This window comes from Leptodactylus fuscus, chromosome 3, assembly GCF_031893055.1.
Source record: "Leptodactylus fuscus isolate aLepFus1 chromosome 3, aLepFus1.hap2, whole genome shotgun sequence".
Classification (NCBI taxonomy): domain Eukaryota; kingdom Metazoa; phylum Chordata; class Amphibia; order Anura; family Leptodactylidae; genus Leptodactylus; species Leptodactylus fuscus.
This window is the reverse complement of record NC_134267.1, coordinates 125,630,797-125,654,529: the sequence shown is the minus strand read 5'-3', so window position 1 is coordinate 125,654,529 and position 23,733 is coordinate 125,630,797. Positions and strand designations below refer to the sequence as shown.

The 23,733-nt window shown below is 41.9% G+C and overlaps 1 protein-coding gene across 4 annotated transcripts in view; it reads right to left on the bottom strand.

Annotated features, from left to right (window-relative positions):
• The window catches only part of PHIP (PHIP subunit of CUL4-Ring ligase complex), a 102,106-nt gene that overhangs the window by 54,156 nt on the left and 24,217 nt on the right, over positions 1-23,733 (bottom strand). For all 4 annotated transcript variants that reach the window (XM_075268287.1, XM_075268288.1, XM_075268289.1 and 1 more), the window contains exons 7-18: positions 22,755-22,915; positions 20,836-21,057; positions 20,182-20,282; positions 19,861-19,931; positions 16,624-16,724; positions 14,020-14,060; positions 12,553-12,651; positions 12,251-12,398; positions 10,995-11,129; positions 5,662-5,790; positions 5,171-5,396; positions 448-582 (exon numbers count right to left, since the gene is read on the bottom strand). In XM_075268287.1, the coding sequence (XP_075124388.1) occupies positions 448-582; positions 5,171-5,396; positions 5,662-5,790; positions 10,995-11,129; positions 12,251-12,398; positions 12,553-12,651; positions 14,020-14,060; positions 16,624-16,724; positions 19,861-19,931; positions 20,182-20,282; positions 20,836-21,057; positions 22,755-22,915 (1,569 nt within the window). The remainder of the gene's footprint in view (positions 1-447; positions 583-5,170; positions 5,397-5,661; positions 5,791-10,994; positions 11,130-12,250; positions 12,399-12,552; positions 12,652-14,019; positions 14,061-16,623; positions 16,725-19,860; positions 19,932-20,181; positions 20,283-20,835; positions 21,058-22,754; positions 22,916-23,733) is intronic.

Below are 23,733 nucleotides of genomic sequence, written 5' to 3'. Positions count from 1 at the left end.
TTTTTGCTGTCTGCTTGAAAAAAAATCGGACATCTTTGTGAACGGACACTTAAGGACAGACACGGACTGTAAAAGAACGCACATGATGTCCCATGAAATCAATGCAAAATGCAACGGACACAGGTAGTGTCCGATGCTAATGTCCGCGCAAAGTTTTGCGCATACATTAGCATTGGAAACTAGCTATCGGACACAGACGCTAGTGAGAACGCCCCCCCTTACTTTTGCATATTATTATGTGTGTTCTAGGGAAAGGGGGGTGATTTGAGTTTTTATTTATTTATTTATTTATTATTTTAAATATTGCTGCTCAGCAGCCAACATATTTAAATACCCGATGGAAAGGGTTAAAATAGCTGTTTGCCTAAAAAAAAAATAAAAAATAAAAAATTACAAAACAAATCAAATGTAAACAGGGTTCATTTTAACAGGTTCTTTATGAATTACCTCTGGCTGAACGGTTGCTGCTGTTTCCAGTTTCAGCATTTATTCGCTGGTCTTGCTCCCGCTGCAGTCGTTGGATCAGGCTATCTAAGGGACTCACTTCATTACTGGTCTGCTGACTAAGAACTTGGTTCAGACCTATGTACAGTAGTAAAAAAGAAAGACAGTATAGGTCAATTAAACAATGGAAACTTATAAGGAGTCCTAGAGAGATGTTGGAGTCATCACTTAAGAGTAATGTAGATGGGCTGACAATGACATGGGGATGCTTTAAAGGGGCTCTATCAGCAAAATTATGCTAATAGAGCCCCACATATGCGTGAATAGCCTTTAAAAAGGCTATTCAGGCACCGTAAATGTTATATTAAACCCCCATCCCGTTTTTAAATAAAAGCATATACATATATATATATATATATATATATATATATATATATATATATATACACACACACATATATATATATATATATATATATATATATATATATATATATATATATATATATATATATATATATATATATCTCATATATGCAAATCTTACTGAACATGCATCATGGGCGGGAATGCACCGTCAGCTTCGGGCACGCCTGCCTCTTCTGTCTCCTTGTAGTAACGCCCTCTGGTTCCCCGTCTTCTTCCGGCTTCTTCTCTTCAAATCCGGTGCCTGCGTAGTAGCGCTTCCCTCCGGAGCGCTACTGCGCAGGCTCACTTGCCATTTTACTTAATGGCAGTTCGCGAGTGAGCCTGCGCAGTAGCGTTCCGGAGGAAAGCGCTACTACGCAGGTGTGGGATTTGAAGAGAAGAAGCCGGAAGAAGACACGGAACCAGAGGGCGTCACTACCACAAGACAGAAGAGGCAGGCGTGCACAAAGCTGACGTCACACCGTGCATATATGTTTTAATGCTTTTATTCAAAAACGTTTACGGTGCCTGAATAGCCTTTTTAAAGGCTATTCATGCATATGTGGGGCTCTATTAGCATAATTTTGCTGATAGAGCCCCTTTAAAGGGTTTTATGGTCCACCTCAAAATCAGCCTGCAAAAAAAAAAAAAAAAAAAAAAAAACTGTGTCTTAAGTACACTTTGTGGCAGATTACACTTTATTTTTATTAATATTTTTTAATTTTTATATTAATATTTTTTAAGTTTGAAGCACTTAGAACATCTCACCAACTTTTTTTTGTTGTTTATTGAGGTTCTGGAACACGGATACTAAGTTGAATTAAAACTGAGTGAGCCATAGTTTGTAAGTTTGTAAGTGAAAGATGGAGCACCTATCCCAGGGAGACTACCACCACAACAAATTCCTTTTAATTTTAATACTGCGTTTCTTTTTGGAAGACAAAAGGGGGAGTCACTAATCTTGAAAAGCCAGATTACATGCAAAAGTGGTACAAAAAAAGTGACAAAAATATTTCCATTTTCTGACCTGTTCACCACGGATCCTCCCATGGTGTGCCAGAGTTAGGCTTAAGTCACACACAGTTCTTTTGCAAACAAATCTTGTACAATCTAAACTTCCAACAGTCATATTTATATTCACCCCTTACTTTATGCTAACGTAGGTTATCAAGAAGGGAATATAACAACAGGATCAGACTGTACAGGGTTGGTTTCTTGTATGTTGGCATAGAAACACACTGGGGCCAATTTATTAAGACTGGTACATAAGACAGTTAAGAACACAGCAAGTCCAGCTCATCAACACCGCCAGTATTTGAATTAACAGGAAGGGCAAGTGCTCAATGCAAGAGAAAAATTGGATTTTTGTATTCACTGTAAAAACTTTGTTTAACAACCTTTGTGTATTTATTGGGGGACACAGTACTATAGGACTGCAGCTGACCAACAGCACCAGAGGCAGCAGACTATGGTACTAAACTTCAGATGAAGAGAAACCCTGTTCTGGTACGGCAAGGCCTAGAAAAGATAGAGAGGCCAGCTCAGAGGATAGTAACATTAAATTGCCACCAATGGCAATTATAATTGCCCGAAGAATGAGGGGCCCAACCTGGACCCTAGGATTCACAGAATAAAATGGAGAACCAGATAGGACTTGCAAATGTCCTAAGATACTAAGCCCTGAGGAGATGGATGCCCGAAATTTGCTGAACCATGCACTACCCAAGAAAGGGGAAAGAAGTGAAAAAGTGATTATTTTTAGGCATGCTGCAGAAAAATAAAACAAGTAGATCAGATTGGATGAACCAAATGAATGACTACTACCAATCAAGCTCCATAAGATACAACTTTTGGAGAAGGGGAGGGGCTGGAGAGCCCCCTAGCCCTGAGAAGGGGCAGAGAGAGCTCTATGCAATAACTAGACAACCTAGTGACCCAGTGCAGATTGATAATTGCAGAGAGAACCCAAGGGAGGTTAAACAGTTAGCAAGGCCCATCCGGACTAAACCAGATTGCAAGCTCTACAGAGGTGTGCAACAGAATTCCTTTAGCGAATGATCAGCTCTGTGGGAGGAGGGTCAAGAGATTCCATAGGGTGGAGAGGGCTAGGAAAAGGCCGATTAGGTGGCCAAGATGGCCCAAAATAGGGCGGAGGCAAAATCTAAGATGGTGAGCACCCTTGGGGAGGAATGCACGGCATATACTGGGGCAGTGAGCAAGGACAATGACCAATAGTATCCCATTCAACGCAGAGAGGCCCAGAGGCAAAGAACATTGCAGGGACAGTGAACCCACCACTCAGCTGGGAGTAGATGGAGGCAGAGGACTGAAATGTATTCCGAGCATGGGGAAAATTGACCAATGAACAGACCCCAACCAGAAGGAAGGAAAACAGAACAGAGAAGTCCAGCAAGAGGAGATAAGGAAAGAAGAACACTTCAAGGCGGCCGTAAGGAGTTCCCACTACCACAGCATGATGAAGGGAAATCAAGTTCAAAAGAACCATATAGCTTGGGATGACAGTCAGCTGAGAAAAGAGAGACTGCGGTAGGAAAGCGGGACTAGTCTGTGAGGAGTCTCCACAGAACACAGTAGATTAGATAGTTAAAAAGGAAGAGGAGAGGCTAGGTCCCTGGGTCCAACTAACCCCAGCTTATTGAGTGTGTCTGCTGTCCAAGACAGAGTGGAATGTATTTATATAAAAGAAAAAAAAAGGGAGGGGGGGAAGAGGAACATCATTCCCAGAACCCACAAATCAGAACCAGCAGAAACTGGTTAAGACTTGGAGAGAAAGTATTTCGTTCAAACTCAGGGCCTGAGGGATCCCCTAGAGAGGTACACCAGCTTTTCTTTGCCAGAAGTCTTGCAAAGAAATGGCCAAGAGGGAGGTAAATGAGACTGTTCGAGAATCACCCACCAAGGAACTGCACCTCGCCCTAGGAACAAAAGGGTATGGAACAAAAGAAGCAATCCAAGAGCTCCAACATGCAACAGGGGCTGCAGTACACAAGAAGCTACTCAGAGAAGGTATACCAGAGAAGCAGTCACTAGCTTCATGTAAAAGATGATATTGGGCTGAAACGCTAGGACCCCATCACTGCATGCCTCTGTGTCTTGGACTGAGCAACTTTATTGCCCTGAGGGAAGGCCTATTCAGGCCAAAGTGCTAGGCCAGAGTCACACCTGTAGTGTGGAGAAAAAGCATTCTAGTCTGGAATTACCTCACTGGCACCTAAATGCCTGATGTGCACAGTTTGGAGCAGTAAGGAGAAACCGCCTCCAACCCCCTAAAAAGCCCATTCAGAATTTGTCATGGGCCGGATAGGAAGGCCTCTCCCACCCTCGCAAAAGATTGCTCCTGTTCTGACACACCGGAGAGAGAACCTACCCCTAGACGCAGACCAAAAAAAAGCCTAAACTGCAGGGAAGAAGTGGCACTTCACTAGAGAGAAGCCAGGGACTAAAATTAGTTCAGCCACACTGCCTGCAGGGCAGACCCTGGTGCAGAAGGTCCCAGAAAAAGAAAAAGGGGTGGGAGGGGCCTGGGAACTTCACTCTTACTGGAGAAAAACCCAGGGACACCCCAAAAGCAACACAATCAATGCACCTACCAGTTGAGCATGGCTGGCACTAACATGAATGGATGCTGTGCTTCAACATTTAAGAGCACAGAAGGGCACAATCTTGTAAAAGGCGTTATACTTGGAGGGACATTAGGGGGCAAGCAGCGGGAAGACAGAGGACACTGTAGTTAGGACCTAGCAAGGAGAGGATCCAGGAAGTTAAGCTTACTCACCTGCCCAATGTCTTCAGGTCCTCGGAAGGTCACCCCCTTTAGTAAACAAGCACTGAAAGTGGGAATACTGGCACTACAGCTGCCGACAAGTACTGGGTGACCAGCAGTGAGGCCTGTGAAGGAATACCCTAGCTGCCTGACTCTTAACACCCACGAGGGGGGTGTAACTAATCTGGAGCACACCCCCTGTAATTAGAAAGAAAAAAAAATAAAAATAAAACTAATATAATAAAAAGCAGAAAATCTGCAAGCATGACAAGTCTGTGTCGTATGAACACTATCCTAAGGCTGATTAAACTTCCTGATTATGGAGAAGGTACAGCCGACTTTGGTGGAGCCAACACTTTCTTATATTCCTAGAGTCAGCCTCCTAGTGGCTGGGCTTATACCCATGGTACTGTGTCCTCCAATAATAAAATCGAGAAAATAAAAAGAAAATTCAGCATCCAATCTTCTGAATAGAATCAGTGGCGTTATTTAGGACAGATAAAATCCAGTTTGAACAAAGAAGAGTAAAAGTACCTGATGAAGTTATTCCCATTTGAGGAATGAGCTGCTCATCCCTGCAATTTTCACGACCAGGAACAAGACGTTGGTATCTGGCTGGATGGGGATTACCATCGACATCCACTAAAAATGGAGGCGGCATTAGGTGCGGTGCCTGCTGCGTTTGCTCATCTAGGACATAATTGTTTGCATCACGAATAAGAGGCCGATAATCACTGTGAAAAAACATTTGATCTGCTATCTGGAAAACAAAATATTTAAAAGGCGGCTGTTTAAATTATTGCAGACTATTACAAACTATTATATAAACAGATAAAAAAAAAAATATTAACACGCACGTATGTGTAAAATACATATCTCTGCAGCAATAGAGCAGTAAATTTAACAGTTTATATGTTCATAATACTTTCCATGTTTTAACTGCCATATGAGAGCATAAAACCCATGTAACCAACTACTAGAAAGTAACTGGCCCTTTAGAGGATTCTTTTTAAAACACACTTTACCTTGTCATACTTGCTGCTTGAACCAAAGCCAAAAATTAACAGATGACCATGAGAGTCAGTGCAAGCAAAGTGTTGGCCATCGGGAGAGCACTTACAGTCAAATACTGCCCCATGCCCTTGTCCTTCAATCTGCAAAATAATAAAAATTACATCATGTAATCAAAAATATCTAAAAAGTGTAGGTAGGTTTAAAAAATAGAACATAAAAAAAAAATAAAAAGCACAAGTATGGTAAAACAAGATGTTTAAAGAGGACCTTTCATCACTTGGGGCACACGCGGTATTATATACCACTAGAAAGCCGGCAGTGCACTGAATTCAGTGCACTGTCGGCTTTCCCGATCTGTGCCCCAGGTGAAGAGCTATCAGTGCTGGTACCGTAGCTCTTCACTCTCAGAAGGGCGTTCCTGACATTCAGGAACGCCCTTCCTCACAGCAGCGCCTATAACACTGTACTGTGAGAGCGGGGAGAAACGCCCCCCAGTACTAGTCTATGGATTTTTGTACTCACCATAAAATCATGTTTGCATTCAACAAGGACACAGCGCCATGGGTACAGACCAAGCCACTAGAAGGTTAACACTAGGCAAAGAAAAAAAATCAAACCATATTGGTTCCGTCCCTGTGATATACCATCTCCAGACACCAAGCTAGCCAGTTCATACCACAGCAGTAGGAGAACAAATCAACAGGAAAATAAAGGGGGAAGAGGAAGGAAGGGGAGAGGGCGGGGGCAAAAAAAAAAAAAAAAACACAGCCACAGAACATGGAACCAACAACCACCAAAATCTCCTGAAACTGGAAGAGAACCAGAAAAGAGCAAGATGGGAACAATAAAAAAAAAAGGGTGGGATCTGTGTCCACCAATAGATACAACGAGAAAGTGATTTTACAGAGTATAAAAATAAAATTTTCTCGTTTATAGTCATTGTGGGACACAGCACCACGGGACGTCACAAAGCAGTCCCAGAAGGTGGGAATAACACAGCCATGCGAGCAACCTAGCGCACAGCAGTTTGCAGGACTTTATGACCAAAGGTGGCATTGACAGAGGCCACAGCATGGATCTGGTAGAACCAGGTAAAAGTGTGGACAAAGGCCCAGGTGACAACCTTGCAGCCCTGGGCGGTGGAAGCCTGATGCTGAACATCACAGGAAGCTCCACCAGCTCTTCTGGAATGAGGAGTCACACGGAGTGGCGGCAGTCAACCTTTCAGCCGAAAGGCTTTCCACATAGCAGACCGAAACCATCTGAAGATGAAAGCCTTGGAAGCAGCCACACAGAAAGATAAGATGATGTCCTCGTTGATGCAGAAAAGAATGTGGCGGAAGAAGAACAACCTTGTCCTTGTGGAGAACAAGAAAATGAGGTTTCCGGGGCAGATCTGCTGCTGAAGCGACCAATCAATCAAGCGTTTCTGGGCTTAGGTAGTCTGTTGGCCAATTTTCCAAGATTAGAATGTGGACCACTGACAGGACAGGAGCATGACACTCAGTCTAAAGGAGAGAGCAGGAGGCTTTCTGCATGGGCGAACAACGATTTGTGCCCCTCATGATTCAAGTAGGCGACCACAGCAGAGTTCTGTCTGGATTCTGACCAGACGCCCTAGGAGGAGAGAGAGTCAATGAAATAAGGCTAAGATGGCCCTCAGCTCCAGAAGGTAGATCTGGAAGTAGTTCTCTGTTTTGGACCACAGGCCCTGAATGGTCAAAGCACCGAAGACCGCTCCCCAGTCGGAAAGACTGGTGTCGGTGCAGATCACCTGCCAACGGAGGGGAAGAAACTTATTGAGCCCCTTCAAATCCGGAAGGGGCCAAGGGAGCCCACCTTCTCAGCGGCAGAGAACAGGTTGGAATAAAAGTCCTGGAAACGTTATGAAGCCGAGACTGGGATATTGACGCCCTGCCGTTGAAGCATACATGCGGCCTGTTGAAAAGCAGGCACTCAAGCGGGGGAATAAGAAGGCAAAGTGGGCAGGAAAAAAAAAAAAAAAATCTTCCGTAAGGAAGGGTGGAAACATCGATTCAGTAGCCAGTGGACACCAGCTCACGGTGGTCCCAGTCATAGTCTACGCTTGGAAGCCAGATCTCCTGAAAGAGAGAGGAGGGCTTGAAAAAGGAAGGACTGGAGAACATGGTGCAGAACTTCAAGGTAGGTCTGGTCTAGGAGGGCTTCTTTGAGCGGGAGCCCTGCCCTTTGGAGAGAGGGGAAGCCATAAAATGAGTGAAAACACTGTGGAGGGTATCTGGTACATAGAACGCCTCTGAGGGAGGAGAGCACTTTTTCCCCCGTGGCTTCAGATATGAGCTTCACTAGGCCTTTGTCAAAAAGACGGCCCCGATTACCCCAAGAGAAGGGAAAAGCTATGGCTGTCTTCTTAGAGGCGGAATCAGTGTTTCACGAACAGCTTCAAATCAATACACTGGATTGCCACTTTGTTAGCATCTGCCCTAACAAAACAATAATCTACTTCAAGAGAAGCATCGCACAGGAGTTCAGGAAGAGTTGAAAGCGTTAAGGATTTGAGAGACGAGCAGTTGGTCATCCTGGAGGGGGAATCCATTGTAGAATCACCTCTGGAGCTGTTTGGCCCAGGAAATGCAGGCCTTGCTGAAGCGAGATGCAGCAAAGGAAAGACACAAGGAGGGACCTTGGAGAGAGTCCAAAAGATCGCTGAGGGAGGCGGAGTCCAATAAAAAGACAGAATGGTAGCTTGGGATAGCTTAGCTATTATGGAGTCCTCTGCGGGTGGCACACTGGTCCGGAAAAAGGAAAGAGGGCATCTGACTTCCTAGTGGAAGGCAAGGAACAGGCCAGGCGAAGCCATTCTTCCTTCAAAATATGGTTAAAAGGCTTGTGGCGGGTAGCGACTGCGGCAGGAGAGGTCCTCTTGGAAAAGTCCTGGAAGCCTGGGGTGCCTAGTTGCAGCCTATTTCCCATCAAGACCGGGGACTAAAGTAGAAGCCATGGCAGGCAGAGGCTGTCTGAGGGTTCCAGAAGGCCCAACAGAAGCCCAAGTAAGATGCTGGGGACAAGAGGAGGTTTTATTTTATTTGTTTTAAGAAAATAAGTAAACAAACAAACACAAATGCCCACTGACTGTAGGAGTGGCAAAGGAGGGAGAGAAGTGCCAAAAGAAAAGGGATCATTGGCCAAAATGGCTCCAGTTCCGAGGGCCCTAGGGAAGCAGAAACTCCAGGGGTCCTTGGAGGGGATTGGAGGGAATTCTTGAGTACTCACCTGATCTGCCATGTTCGACTACTGCAGGGTCACCCCTACGGTGAGCCTCGCACTGAAAGTGGGGTCACCAGAAATTCAGTTGCTGATATGGCAGTGGGGAGTCTGCGACCAGCAAGGGAATGTTTTGCTGACCACTGCGCACGCAGGGTGGGTCCGACTAGTGTCGCGTACACACTGAAGATCCCCTGCATCTGGAAAAAAATAAATAGAAACCTACATAAAACAGAAAAACCTGAGTCAGGTTGTGCTTACCTCATCTGAACACTAGACTAAAACCAGTTAGCATAGAGTCTGTGGAGAGGGTATAGCCCAGAGGCAGAACTGACATTTTATGCTATTTTTAGCCTTCTAGTGGCAAGGTCTATACTCATGGTGCCTTGTCCCTCAATGAAATAAGTGAGAAACTCTAATAATTTTTGAAACAGCAAAGCATACGCTTTATAATAATGCAACATAATCCACACCACGTTATTGAGCTGTAAGTAGCAAGGACACATCTTGAACAACCTTGGATAATAAAACCGTCTGTTAGGACATTGGAAATACAGTGGCTTACAAAAGTATTCATACCCCTTCAAATTTATCACATTTTGCTACCTTACAATCACAAATGTATTTTATTGAGATTTTAAGTGACAGACCAACATAAAGTTTAAGATAGTTGTGAAGTGGAACAAAAATGATACATGGTTTTCAAAATTTTAATCAAATAAAAATCTGAAAAGTGTGACCTGCAAAAGTATTCAGTTCCCTTACATCAATTCTTTGTACAACCACCTTTTGCAGCAATTACAGCTGCAAATCTTTTGGGGTATCCGTGGGGTATATATCATTTTAAACCACTGCAGTGTCTGATAAGTAAGAAAACAAGATGCTGACATATGAGCGCACCTGAATACACTTCAGATTAAAAAAAAAAAAACACAATGGATAGCTATGAAGTGTTTTTTTTTTTAAAAAAAAAAAAAAGGTTCTCCGGGGAGGATTTTAATACTTACTTTCCCTGGGTTCTATTACAGATGACCATTATAGGCTAGTTCTAACCGCAATTCATGTGATTGTAACCCACACTTGAACCCCAAACCGCTCTACCTCATACCTCCTCTGCAGTGTTCAATGCTAGTTATCTGTATTATGAGGGTGGTTGTACTATTATAATGATGTATTCAGCCAGTCACCATAATACAGGTAACTAGAAGTGAACACGGTAGAGGAGGCAGAGACTTGAGGGCCAGGTGCTTGTTCCAATTGTGTGACCCAGGGTAGGAGCCATCCCAGAAACCTATGCTTCACCCACAATAGAACTTGAATGCACACCAGAAATAAAAAAACAAATGTGTAGGAGCATGACAGTAAAATCTAAAGATAAAGCCTTTATATGTTGAGAAGGTTCTGGGGATATCATCACTCTTTTAGGAGAGAGCAACTTTACAGGCGTATAGAGACTAACAAAGCCATTTTCACTCCACTGGGGTATTGTGGGAAATATGCAAATCTGTTCTCCAGGATGTAGTTAGTAGAGATGAGCGAACACTGTTCGGATCAGCCGTTCCGAACAGCACGCTCCCATAGAAATGAATGGAAGCACCTGGCATGTACACTTTGCCGGCGGCCGTTCGCCGTGCAAGGTGCTTCCATTCACTTCTATGGGAGCGTGCTGTTCGGAACGGCTGATCCGAACAGTGTTCGCTCATCTCTAGTAGTTAGGAAAACAATGGCTGTGCTTGCTGCCCTCTAGGGAAAGCCCCCTTAAACATCATGCATGACTTTTTCAACACACCTATTGCTTTTCCAGTAAATCTATTCCAAAGGAACAGAATTTTGCTACACTGTACTGATGAAATCCAAGAGATCAAAACAGCACTGTCCACTGTTGGGATTCTGTTACTTTGGAATAGATTTACTGGTTTAGCTAAATCTCACAACATAGCAATAGGCTTGTTGAAAAAGTCATGCAAGTTGTTTAAGGGGGCTGTCCCTAGAGGGCAGCAAGCAGAGGCATCGTTTTCCTAATTACATCCTGGAAGACAGATTTGCATATTTCCCATATGTTGAGAAGAAGAACAACAACTATTTTATCAGTTTGACTTACCATGTTAAAGTAAGAACGGATCTTGACCCCACGGGCTAGATCCCAGACTATGACATTTCCATCATGGCCTGCCGAAAACAACACTCGTGGATCAAATGGATGAGATTCAAGCACAAAAACTTCATCCTCATGTCCCTGAAAACATTTAGTACATAAACAGCTTTATTAAGTAATAAAATTAAAGAAAAAAAAATTGGTGGTTATAACAACTGCAGAACTTGAACATTAGTTTAAGCACAAAGAAAAGCATACATTTTACATTTGATTGTGATTACTATTAGAGATGAGCGAATAGTATTCGATCAAATACTACTAGTCGATCGAATACTCGTATCGGTCGAATACCACGCAGGAAAATTCCATTGAATTCAATTCAAAAACATCCTCGTGCTCTTCGTCCTGCTACTTCCTGAACTTGGAGTTTCCAATGTGTTGAACCTTGGTTTCCATGGAAACCGGAACATTCCCGTTTTTTCCCCATAGACTATAATAGTATTCAATATTCGAACGAATACTACTCGCTCATCTCTAATTACTAGGAGTTCAAAAATAATAATAATAATAATAATAATAATAAATAATATCACTAAGTCTGCAATTTTTTTTGCCTCATTCATTCAGACCCTCTGAAATGCAGCTTGGAAAATCCTAGTTTCATACTTTGTTCTTAGTGACCTATACAGTATATCACATCCAAAAGCATCAAACAAGTGAAGTGGCACTCCAAAACGCAAAAGATGAAGGCCTTACAGAAAAATGCAGCATATCAGCCACACAATGGAGTCATTTTCAAGATAGAAATGAATCCATTGAAATTTTGAAACGTTGCATAATTGAGGAATACCTTCATAGTCTGGAAAGAATGGAGTGCTGCTTTGTAATTTTTTTTATTTTTTTTTTTAATAGATACACTATTTCAAATTAATAACACAAATTAATTCCTGCACAGCTATCTTTCGGATGCAGCCTCTGAATGATCTACTCTGCTTTTACTAACAGACAATGATGCTTCCTTTCAGGGACTTTATTAAGACAGAGGGAGGAAATGTCAGTCTTAATAAATTTCCAAACTTTTTAATTGTTTGGGGGGTGTTAAGGGATTGTCCAGTTCTTTAAGAACAACTATAAAACAATATACAAATTCTTTAAGATCCTACTACTTCTATTTCTACAGTTTCATAATCAAATTACAAAAGCATTGTGCCTTTTCTGGACAAATTGTCAAATTTAAATAATGACAAAATTGAACTTTTTACCATAAGGATGTGAATGAGTTGTCCAGTGTAAGAATTCCAAACTTTTAACGTCATGTTATTGACTGCAGTGATTACAAAGGTGTCATGACGATCCCAAGCCACCATAGTGACTTTTAGCTTTGTGATTTTGTCTTCTACACCTTGAGTACTGTTCCAAAAAAAGAAAACAGGAAAACAGCTTGATAAAATGTTATCGGGTGTGTGACAGGACACTGTGCCTTCAGCAAATATATTAAAATGGTATTTTTCAAATGACCTCTACAAATGGAGACAGATTTTAAAACCAGTAAGTTAAGATTTACCTGGATGGACGAGTTGCCATGTCTAGTAAAATGCTTCTCCACTCCCTTTTCTTAAATTGCCAAATACGAGCAGTCCCATCACGGCTTCCACTTACAAATCTGTAAGGATATGAAAATCAAATCATTTAATGTAACTAAAGCCTGTGCTCACATTTGCATTACTGAACTTTCAATGCAAATTCCATAAGGTTCAATGTAAAGAACAGTATTGCATGCCATTTTTACAACTAGCACAACCTAACCTACCGTATTTTCCAGACTATAAGGCACACATAAAAACCTACGATTTCCTCAGAAATCGTAAGTGCACCTTAGAGTCCGGTGCGCCTTATATATGGATGGAAGCGGCGGCAAAGTCTGCGTCCCGCTTCCATACATACATAAAAGGCACCGTAAGGGTGCATTCACACTACGGAACGCCGGCGTGTATCACAGCCGTACACGCCGGCGTTACAGCAGGGCTGCCGGACACTTCCTATTCATTTCTATGGGAGCCGGCATGCGAGCGCTCCCCATAGAAATGAATGTAAAAAAGCAGTCCATTCATTTCTATGGGGAGCACTCGCATGCCAGCTCCCATAGAAATGAATGGGAAGGGTCCGGCAGCCCTGCTGTAACGCCGGCGTGTACGGCTGTGATACACGCCGGCGTTCCGTAGTGTGAATGCACCCTTAAAAGTTATATTAAACTACCCCCCCCCCCCCCCCCCCGGGCGGCCATTCAGGCCTCCTCTTCCTCCGATGTCCTGACCACTTCCTCCGGCGCTCGCGAGCTGATAATGGCCTGGGCGCATGCGCAATATCATAATGCTTCTACTACGGCTACTGCGCATGCGCCCAGGCCATTATCAGTTCGCAAGCGCCGGAGGAGGAGGACAGAACATCGGAGGAAGAGGAGGCCTGAATGCCCGCCCACCCTGCACCGTTCGGTAAGTTTCACATTCTGTTTCAGGCTTTTATTTTAAAACGGGGGGGGGGGGTAGTTTAATATAACTTTTACGGTTGGGCTCTATCAGCATGATTTTGCTGATAGAGCCCCTTTAACTCCTCGCCTGCCGAGCGCTTCCAATAGAAGTGGCTGGAACGCGGGGGGTTAAGCGGCCGCTGGCAAAGTCTGCGTGCCGCCGCTTTCAATAACATATAATGCGCACCGGACTGTGCCTTATAGTCCGGTGCGCCTTATATATGAACCTAGACGGACTATAAGGCGCTCATGGGCAATGCGCCTTATAGTCCAGTGCGCCTTATAGTCCGTAAAATATGGTATAAGTCAATGAGATCAGTCAGACACAAAATGAAAGATCTGGCACTACATCATGTCTTTACCATTGACTATTACATAAAAAAAAAAAAAAAGCCATATTCTAAGATTGTTCTCAGTAAATTACAAAGCACAGTAATAGGCATGTTAGCAAGAATATTTTTACATTTAACATCCTGCAAGCTTCTGCCCATTTCCATTACTTACCGGCTACTGTTGTTTGAAAACTGAATGCTGTCAACTTTATCCTAGACAAAAAAAAAATAAAATAAAATATGAGGACAGTATATATATTTATAAAACTAGCTTCAATTAACGGGATTCTATCACCAGGAGATTCAAAATCAATCCAGCAACAGTACCGTGTAAGGAACACTATGCCAAACTTCATCATTCCGTTGTCAGTGGTTCCCAGACTTCTTGGACAAAAATTCTGCTATGGACGCCCTCTACCGGTGGGTGGTCCAAGTTTACTCTACACCTATAAAATGTATCACATTCTGACATGCACTTTACTATGCTTTAGGTACAACTGAAAATGGGGTCCTTTTATCCCCAAAACACGTTGTTTGTTTTAAGCAACAAAAAGTATTTACCAGTCTCCGTATTACAATCTTTACTGTACTTAGTCGTATTAAAAAAATAAATGTTCAGACCTGTATTCTGCATCTTATTCCACTGTATTCTTCCTTTTAATATGCCTTTTTGCACTGTACTATGCCTTTTTCTATTCAGCCATCAGGAATTTTAGGACGCCATACTGGCAAAATTTGTAGGCCCTCTCCTACCTGATGTATCTTACAGTACCATGTCCTGCGGTCCCCCATTTCACCAGTGCTCCGCACACAGTTTAATGCCCCACAAAATGTAAAACGCTCAACAGCATTTCCACACAGCATAGTACTCCACAGTGACCCCACACAATATAATGCTTTATTAGTAGAGATGGGCGAATCAAACAAGGTTAGAGCCATCCGTAGAGACCTAAGCAAACATTGGTCGGTGCTGTTAACAGATGAGGTTATTGCCACACAAGAATCCTTGCATTACCTGGAAGCAGTCTCAAAAACTTCGAAACACTGACTACTAGTCATTATGTTCCGAAAAGTTCGGTGAATGTGTTTGAAGCAAAGGCCCAAAGTGGAGATCGTATTCTTGCGGAGAATACAGCATATTTTGTTAAACGGTAAGATCTACTATTTTCTGCTAGTCCGCGGAAGACAGGAAATTCTAAATTTTGCATAATATTACTTGTAACACACAGGCTGTCATATTACTATGTGGCTTAATTTATGTGAGAATAACTACCAGAAGGCTGTGCAAGTGCTCAGCTAAAGATATGGCTGCTGATCTCTACCAGCAGCTATATTGTTACTGTAGCGCAGTATGACCCCCAGTAGTCTTCACACAACCCCCAAGGGTGTCAGGAACCACAGTTTGAGAGACCACTGTGTTAGGGAGCGTTCACACTACCGTCAGTGTCCGACAGGTAGTGTCCACTCCTAGTGTCCGTTCAAAATCTCGCACGGATATTAGGCGCCGACACTAGCTGTGTCCGTGACACTTGTCATTCATTTAAATGGCAATCGGGTGCGTTCTTTTACAGTCCGTGCCCTTCCTTCACTGTCCGCTTGTAAAGATGTCCGACTTTTCAAGCGGACAGAAAAAACCTACATGTCGGGTTTTTCTGTCCGTTTGAGCCTCATTTGCATATTTTAAAAAATTGTGTTTTAAAGTAGATGGTTCTTATATCAGTCTGTCTAAATATATGAGGGTATTCAGCATAGTGTTCCCTGAAATATATGGTTTCGTGGAGACACATTCTAAAGAAAGGCCATTATGCAAATCAAACATGTAAACAATTATTGCTCCTTAAGACAAAAAGCAAACAACAATTTAAGGCTCCATTCAGATTTTTACATCCATTAAAGAAAAAAAGAAAAGGGTGAAAAAAAACCCAAACATTAACTACTTCCCGCTACTGACATTTTTTGATTTTCGTTTTTGACACTTTCCAAACCCCATAAACTTTTTTATTTTTCCGTTCTCAAGGCCATAACGTTTGTGGGACAAATTGTTCTTCATAATAGTACCATTTAATATTCTGTAGAATGTACTCGGAATCTCGGGGAAAAAAAAAAAAAAAATCAGAATGGGCTGGATTTGAAGAAAAATGGGAATTTTTTTTGTATGCGCCGTAAAATCCATCTCATTGTATTCACTGGGGGGGGGGGCACAGCACCAGGGGTATAGATTCGGCCACTAGGAGGGCAACACTAGGAGAATGAAAAGCTGTTGGCTCCGCCTCAAAGTCTATACACTCTCACAGTGTACTAAGCTAGTTTGTACCGCAGCAGTAGAAACCAAAGAAAAGAAAAAAAGGAGCACGGAACCAACAACCACCACCATGTCCTGAACCCAGGGCAGAAACAACTAAAAGGAAAAAAGAGGTGGGATCTGTGCCCCCCAGGAAATACTACGAGAAAAGGATTCCCATTTTCTCGCTTATTTCACTTGGGGAGACAGCACCATAGGATGCCCTAAAGCAGTCCCAGAGGGTGGGAAAACAGACAGCCATGTGAGCAACCTAGCACACAGCAGCTTGCAGAACCTTACGACCCAAGCTGGCATCAGCCAAAGCCGTTAAATGGATCTGGTAAAACTTTGTGAAAGTGTGACTGGAAGACCAGGTGGCAGCCTTGCAGACCTGGGAGGCAGAAGCCTGAAGCCGAACAGCCCATGAGTACTGTACACTGCTTGATATCACAGAATAACACAATGAATTATGGATTTCAAGATACAAATACTCACTGTGTGAAACTCCAGTTCAGATAACTTTTCTGGTTGTCCTGAGCCAAAGTAGTAAACCCTAATGATGTGGTCAGTACTCCCAGTTGCAAGAAACATTCCACCTAAAAGCAGAAGTAAAAATTCAAATGGGAAATACAAAAAATTTTTTATTTTGTTTTAAACAAAAGTGAAAAGGAATATAGCACAATGTCATTTATTGTGAGTATTTTAATAACTTTCATAAAATCACACTGCAACAGTAGAGGCAAGCACTAAGTCCTTAATTTCATGAGTGGGAGAAACGCTCCCATTGGTCACATTCCATGGATTGACAGCTTCCCCCTATGCACAGTATAGAAAAAAAGCTATAAAGCATCAATGAGAAGACTTCTGCTGCAGCTGATGGTGTGATTTCTTTAACATTATCACTACTGCAATATATTCAAGTGATAGAGCAGCACAAACCTGGTGACAACATTTCTTTTAACTGAAGCACATCATTGTAATAAACAGAACTACAAACAAATTTCATTTTTTTTTCATTAGTGGAAAAACCTAAGTACCTTGAGTTAAGAGGCTGGGTGCTTAAATTGTCTATACTATTAACAATGGCATGAAAAAGTATTTCATACCCCTTGAACTTTTTGACATTGCAACCACAAACTTAAAGAGGACCTTACATGTCCTCGGGCACATGCAGTTTGAGATACTGCCAGAAAGCAGACAGTGCGCTGTCGACTTTCTAGTTATGTGCCCTGGGGGACGAGATATTGGTGCAATTACTGATCACTCCTCACCGTCAAAAAGGCTTTCTGACAGTACAGGGCTACGAACGAGTACTGTCAGGAGGGGTGTTCCTAACAGCACAGCTAAACTGTCAGAAACGCACTTCTGACAGTGGACTAAGATAGTTGATGTTATAACGGCAAGGATATCTCCAGCCCTGGGGCACATAACAGGAAAGCTGACCAGTGCACTGAATTCAGTGCACTGTCGGCTTTCTAGCGGTATATAAAACCACATGTGCCCAAGGACATGAAAGGTCCTCTTAAAGTATTTTATTGAGATTTTAAGTGATAAATCAACACAAAGTAGCAGATAATTGTGACATGCAAGAGTATTCAGCCCCTGTACTCTAATACCCCGAAATAAAATCCAGTGCGACCAATTGCCTTCAGAAGTCACTTCATTAATTGAGTTCAGCTGTGTATAATTTAGTATCAATATATATATATATATATATATATATATATATATATATATATACACACACACACACTCCTGTTCTGTGAAGGCCTCAGTGGCTTGTGAAGAACACTAGTGAATAAACAGCATCATGAAGCCCAAGGAACTCACCAGACAGGACAGAAATAAAGTTGTGGAGAAATTTAAAGCTGGGATAGTTTCTAAAAACATATCCAATGCTTTGAGCATCCCAAAGATCACTGTTCAATCCATCATCCAAAAATGGAAAAAGTATTCTACAACTGTAAACCTACCAAGACATGGCCACCCAGCTAAAATGACAGAGCCGTGCAAGGAGAACACTGGTCAGAGAAGCAGCCAAGAGTCCCATGGTAACTCTGGAGCGGCTGTAGAAATCCACAGCTCTGTCCAAAGAACAACTATAAGTCTTGCACTCCACAAATCAAGCCTTTATGGAAGAGTGGCAAGATGAGGTTTGCAGTTTGCCTCAAGCAAACACACATATAGCGGACACAGAAAAAATGTCGTAGAAAGCTGCTCCGGTCAGATGAGGCCAAAGTTGAATTTTTTGGCCTAAATGCAAAGCGCTATATGAGGCACAAAAGTAACAATGCTCATCACCCTGAACACAGCATCTGTTGAGACTTTTCTTCAGGGGGGACAGGGAAGATGGCCAGAGTTGATGGGAAGATGGATGGAGCTAAACAGGACAATTCTGAAAGAAAACCTGTTGGAGGTTGCAAAAGACACTGGGAAAGAGATTCACCGTCCAGCAAAACAATGGCCCTAAACATACAGCCAAATTTACAGTAGAATTTTCATGTGTTAGACTGGCTCAGTCAAAGGCCAGGCCTAAATCCCATTGAGCTGTGGCTGAACTTGAGCTATTTCCCAAAGAAGAATGGGCAGAAATCTCAGTCTGTAGATGTGCAAGCTGGTAGACATACCCCAAAAGACTTGTAGCTGTAATTGCAGCGAAAGGTGGCTGTACAAAGTATTGATATAGGAGGGCTGAATACTTTTGCACAAAATCTGCCCCACCGGCCCCTGTGTGAACTAGCCCTTAAAGTCACAATAAAATACATTTAAGTTTGTGGTTGTAAGGTGACATAATGTGAAAAATTTTAAGGGGTATGAATAATTTTGCAAGCCACTGTAGATAGTTTTTCAGAATGCAACAACAACAAAGTAGAGTACTACTTACTACAAAAATAGAGATTTACAATTTGTTGGGTATTGCAGAAAAGTGTTACTTTGTTAAATTAAGACAAACCAAGCCACAAGAGAGATACACTGTAAATTATAATACTTTTATTAGACGTGATTAATTAGTAGTGAAGTAGTGGGTGGCATGTACATCTGCCAACAGCTTTTCTAAACTAGAGAGTGGGAGGATACAGACTGCTCTTCCCCCTCTGGGCTTCAGGCATAGAGGCTGTTTATGGAAAGCTCCTCTTATCCCCACTAATTCTCAGAGACTACTTGTATGTAAGCATCTCATGCCACTAAAACCACTTTTGGGATAGTTTAACATATGTGTGTTTTGGTTTGGTTTTGAAAGTGCCAGGTAAAGAAAGTCTATGGTGTATGAAGATAAAGATGGATCAGCATCTCTCAGTTTTCTTTTTTAAAATTTTACTTTTAATCCATGTAGTTAATAAAAATACAAGCATGAGAAAGTACAGAAAAGATAGAAAAAAAACAAAACAGAAACCTTTAAAAGTATATACGAAACCAAAAAAGGGGAGCAGGGGAATCTTCATTCTGTTACCAGGTGTAGGTTTCAGTTTCTGGGACTCCAATTTAACAGACATGCATAGCGTTTAATACTGATATGCCATGGTTGTCAAGGATAGAAACGTAATGGTTTTATTTGGTTATATGGTTTCTAAAAGCAATGTGCACTCATGCAATATAAAAGAGTATCCATAATTTGCAGTAAACCTGCAAGATTATATTTGCACTTTAAAAGTAAATGTACACTTCATACGATATTAAGAAGCAAATGTAAATATCTAGTATGCATTGAAATTAAAAACATTTATTTTTTACCAGAACTAAATGAGGAACAAATCATCTGAACTCCAGGGCGAGGTCGCTCTGTGTACTTTGTAGGTCGAGGGCTAGAAGAGTAAAGAATAAAAGTGAACAAAAAAAAAAAAATCAAATAAAACAAAGTCAAATTTTTGTCCACCATTCACATTCTGAATGAGCCACTACTTCTAGCCATGTATTGTCATTGTTTTTGTCACACTGGTGACTGTGTACAGTGATCTCTCAACAGTAGCACCTCTTGCTTAAATGCTTACTTATCAAGACCAGTTAATAAAATAATAGATTAACAACCCAAAGAAAGTAACACAGAACACTTACTTAAACTTCAGACTCCCTGCATCCCAAAGCCAGAAGCAAATAGTCCCATCTGCTCCAGTTGAAGATAGATATCTCTTAGACCCACTGCACAGGGGTGAGAACTACAACATTTGAGAACAGAAACAAGCATCTTAGAAGCCAGTGTACATTGCAGTCCTTTTTAAGATTTATCTATTAAGAGTTATTCAAGACCAAAAATTAAATGGCCTATGATTGGGGCATGCACTAATTTGAAATCAGCTAGAGTCTAACACCCAGGCCACGTGAAAATGACCGCTAACAATACTGTGCAAGCGGCCATTTTCCCGTGGCCTGTGCAGTCTGCCCTGCCCAAGGCCCGAGGCCTAGAAGTTACGAGCCTGCGGCGGAAGACGACGCTGAAGATGACGCTGCTGATGAAGAAGGAGGCGTCACTGGAGACACTTCTCTGGCAGCGGTGGTGACGCCCCCATCACTGCGAGAGAACTAATTTGCATACCAGTAAAAACCGGTATTTCTAAGGAACGGCGCAGCGGAGACCACGTCTAAAGGTAAGAGAAGAATAACCTTTCTAAAGGCTATTCCGACATCTTAACCACAAAAAAAAAAGGTTTAGTGGTAGAATCCCTTTAATTTTGGTCAACTCCTTTAAACACTTTAGAAGTATTCCATTACCTGTAGTGATGTAATAGATGCACTGTGACCCTGTAGAATGGCCAGTGGTGCACATGTCCTTAAACACCATATTCTGATCATTTTGTCACAGCTACCAGCAGCAATCATTGTGTTTTCATAATTCACAGCCATGTCAGATATTTCTGCAGCATGTCCTCTCAATGTGGCAAGAAGACGACCATCATCTGTTGCCCATATTTTCACAAGGCAGTCATCAGAGCCCTAGAATAATACAGACAGTGCTTTAAAAAAAAAAAAAAAAAGTAACCCGAAAAAGAAAAGAAAAAAAAAAAAAAAAAGTAGTATTCTAGCGCCACAGAGTGTTGACAACAGCCAACTACCAAGAGCTAGCACAGCAACTCATTTATAAAACAAAAAGAAAAAAAAAAAAAAAAAAAAAAAAAAAAAAAGCTAAATTAAGCCTCTCAGTATGTATCCCCCCTCAACTAACAATAAACTCATTCAGATTTTCATCCTGCATCAATGTTACCTAACCCCCTCCCGACTACATAAAATGTGATGACTGCCCCATCCAGGTTGCCTCAGGTGTCCTTGTCTACAGTCAGACTTTTGGCACATGATCTGGGTTTGTCAGATCATAAAAATTTTCTGGAAAGGGGCTGTGGCTCTCCGGGTATGGGCGACATGGTGCAGTTCCTCTGTAACTCAATATACGGCTCCCTTACTGCGAAATGCCCTAAATTCATTTATGCCGTGAGAAGGGGAGGGACGCTTGGAGTATCCACAACTTCTCATATTTTTGTGATGTATTCTTGTTAATGTCTTTATTAGTATGGGTTGCGTTTGCTTATTTGATGATCTGGGTATACTGATTGTATTGCACTATCAATGTTTTACATATTTGTCCCCGTTGATTATGCTTATTTGAGGGGCCTCTCTAATGTTATGTGTGTGGTGGGTGGGTTGTGGCCTACTTGGTGTGGCGATGTTGCATTTTATGTTTATGTTTCACTTGCTCTTGGTGTGCGTATGGTTTCCGGTTTTGTTTTTTCTTATTTTGTATTTGAAATACAATTTTCACTAAAATGAGTTTAAAAAAAAATTAAAAATAAAATTAAAAAAAAAAAAAAGCTAAATTTAGAGGCATTTTCCCTCAAAACGTATACTAACATATATAAAAAAAAAAATCATCAACTTGGGGCTGTGTGATTATGACCTAAATCAAATATTTGCGAATAATGTGGCATTTTACATCAATTCTGACTAATGGCGAATATTTAAGCCATGCCCCTTAAATCATGCTCCTTTTCAGGTATGAGTAAGTGTTGGGCGAACCATGCAAGAGTTCGCCCCCGCAATGTATTTCAAACAAGAACTGCTATTATATTCTGGGGTCTCTTCAAACCCCAGAGTTAGATAGGTGGAGGCCCATGGAGGTGAGTGTAAAAAAAAAAAAAAAAGAAAAAAAAAAAAAAAAAGTGTTATTCACCTCCCCTGGGCTCTCGCGCTGCAACTGGTCTTCAGGCCTGATGAATGAAGAAAGGGACCATGACATCATACATGATATTGTGATGCAAAAACGTAAACATAACAGACACAGTCATGCCTGTGTTTTTGCATCATGACACCTCAGCGGCCCCAGACATTATTCAGGAGTCAAGAACACAATGAAGACCAGCTCCAGAGCCCAGGGAACATGAACACTACCTCCCATGGGGCTGCAGTAATTATACTCTGGGGTCTAAAGAGACCTCAAAGTATAATTGCAGTTTCAGTTCAGACATACATTCTCAGTCCAAACAAAACTGCAGGCTCGTGTTCGCAAATAACGAAATAGGCAACATGATTTTGCGCATATCATTTATTTCATTATTTGCAAGCACTTACCTGCAGATACCCAGATTGATGGTCACTTTTGGTTATTTTTTGATTAAATACCCAGCCCTACATCAGCTTACTGTAAATATCCTTCTGCCAGTCCGATCAAATGTTACACAGTAAACGGAAGAGAGATGACCTAAAATCCGCTTATGCATCTTCATGTGTTGATAGACAGCGGTTGGCACCAACGACTGAAACTTGTACTTTCCATTTAACTTTCTTGCAAAAAGCGTACTGGCTGTAAAATAAATTTGAACATTACTATCACATTTGAAGATAAAAAATTTTTAGATGTCCTTTTTTAATTCTTCAACTACTGACATATAAACCCAACCTCATGTTGTCAGAGATATGCAGTTTTACATACTGCTACAAAGCACTGTCAGCTTTGCTGGTATGCTCCCCGCAGCTGGATATATCAGTGCCGTTCATTTTGGCACAGATATCTCTCCACTGTCAGAAATGTGGGCCTTGCTGTGAGGAACATCCCTTTGACAGTACTCTTCCATAGCCTTGAACTGCGCGGACGTCGGCAACATCGGTTCAGCCCGCTGTGCCGCACCGGCTGGTGACAGCTGCAGCAAATGGAGTGTAAGAGAAAGTCTGCACTGGAGCAAACATGCTTTTGCGCATGGGAGGAGGGGGCCGCACAGGATGGGGGTTTGGGGGAGGCAGGGGCGCGCGGTAGAGGTGGGCCCGCGGGAGGGGAGTTGGCCGGTCGGCGCAAACACCAACACGCGCACGAAGTCATGGGCAAATGCTTTCTAAAGGCTATGCAAAGATATGTTTAGTTCTATTAAAAAAATATATATAAAAGAAAAATAAAAAAGCTTCTATATAGACAGCCAAATTAAATTGCACCAGAATTCTGGCATGACGTAATTTGCACCAAAAACTAGACGTACATGCTTTGCACCACATTTAATAACTGCTTTATACAGTTGACAGTTTCTGCATTTTGCACTAAAGATAGGTGATTATCAGAAGGGAGCATGACAAAGTGATTTTCCAGTTCATGTTATTTAACCCCTTCAGCAGCAGCCATTATCTGATTTT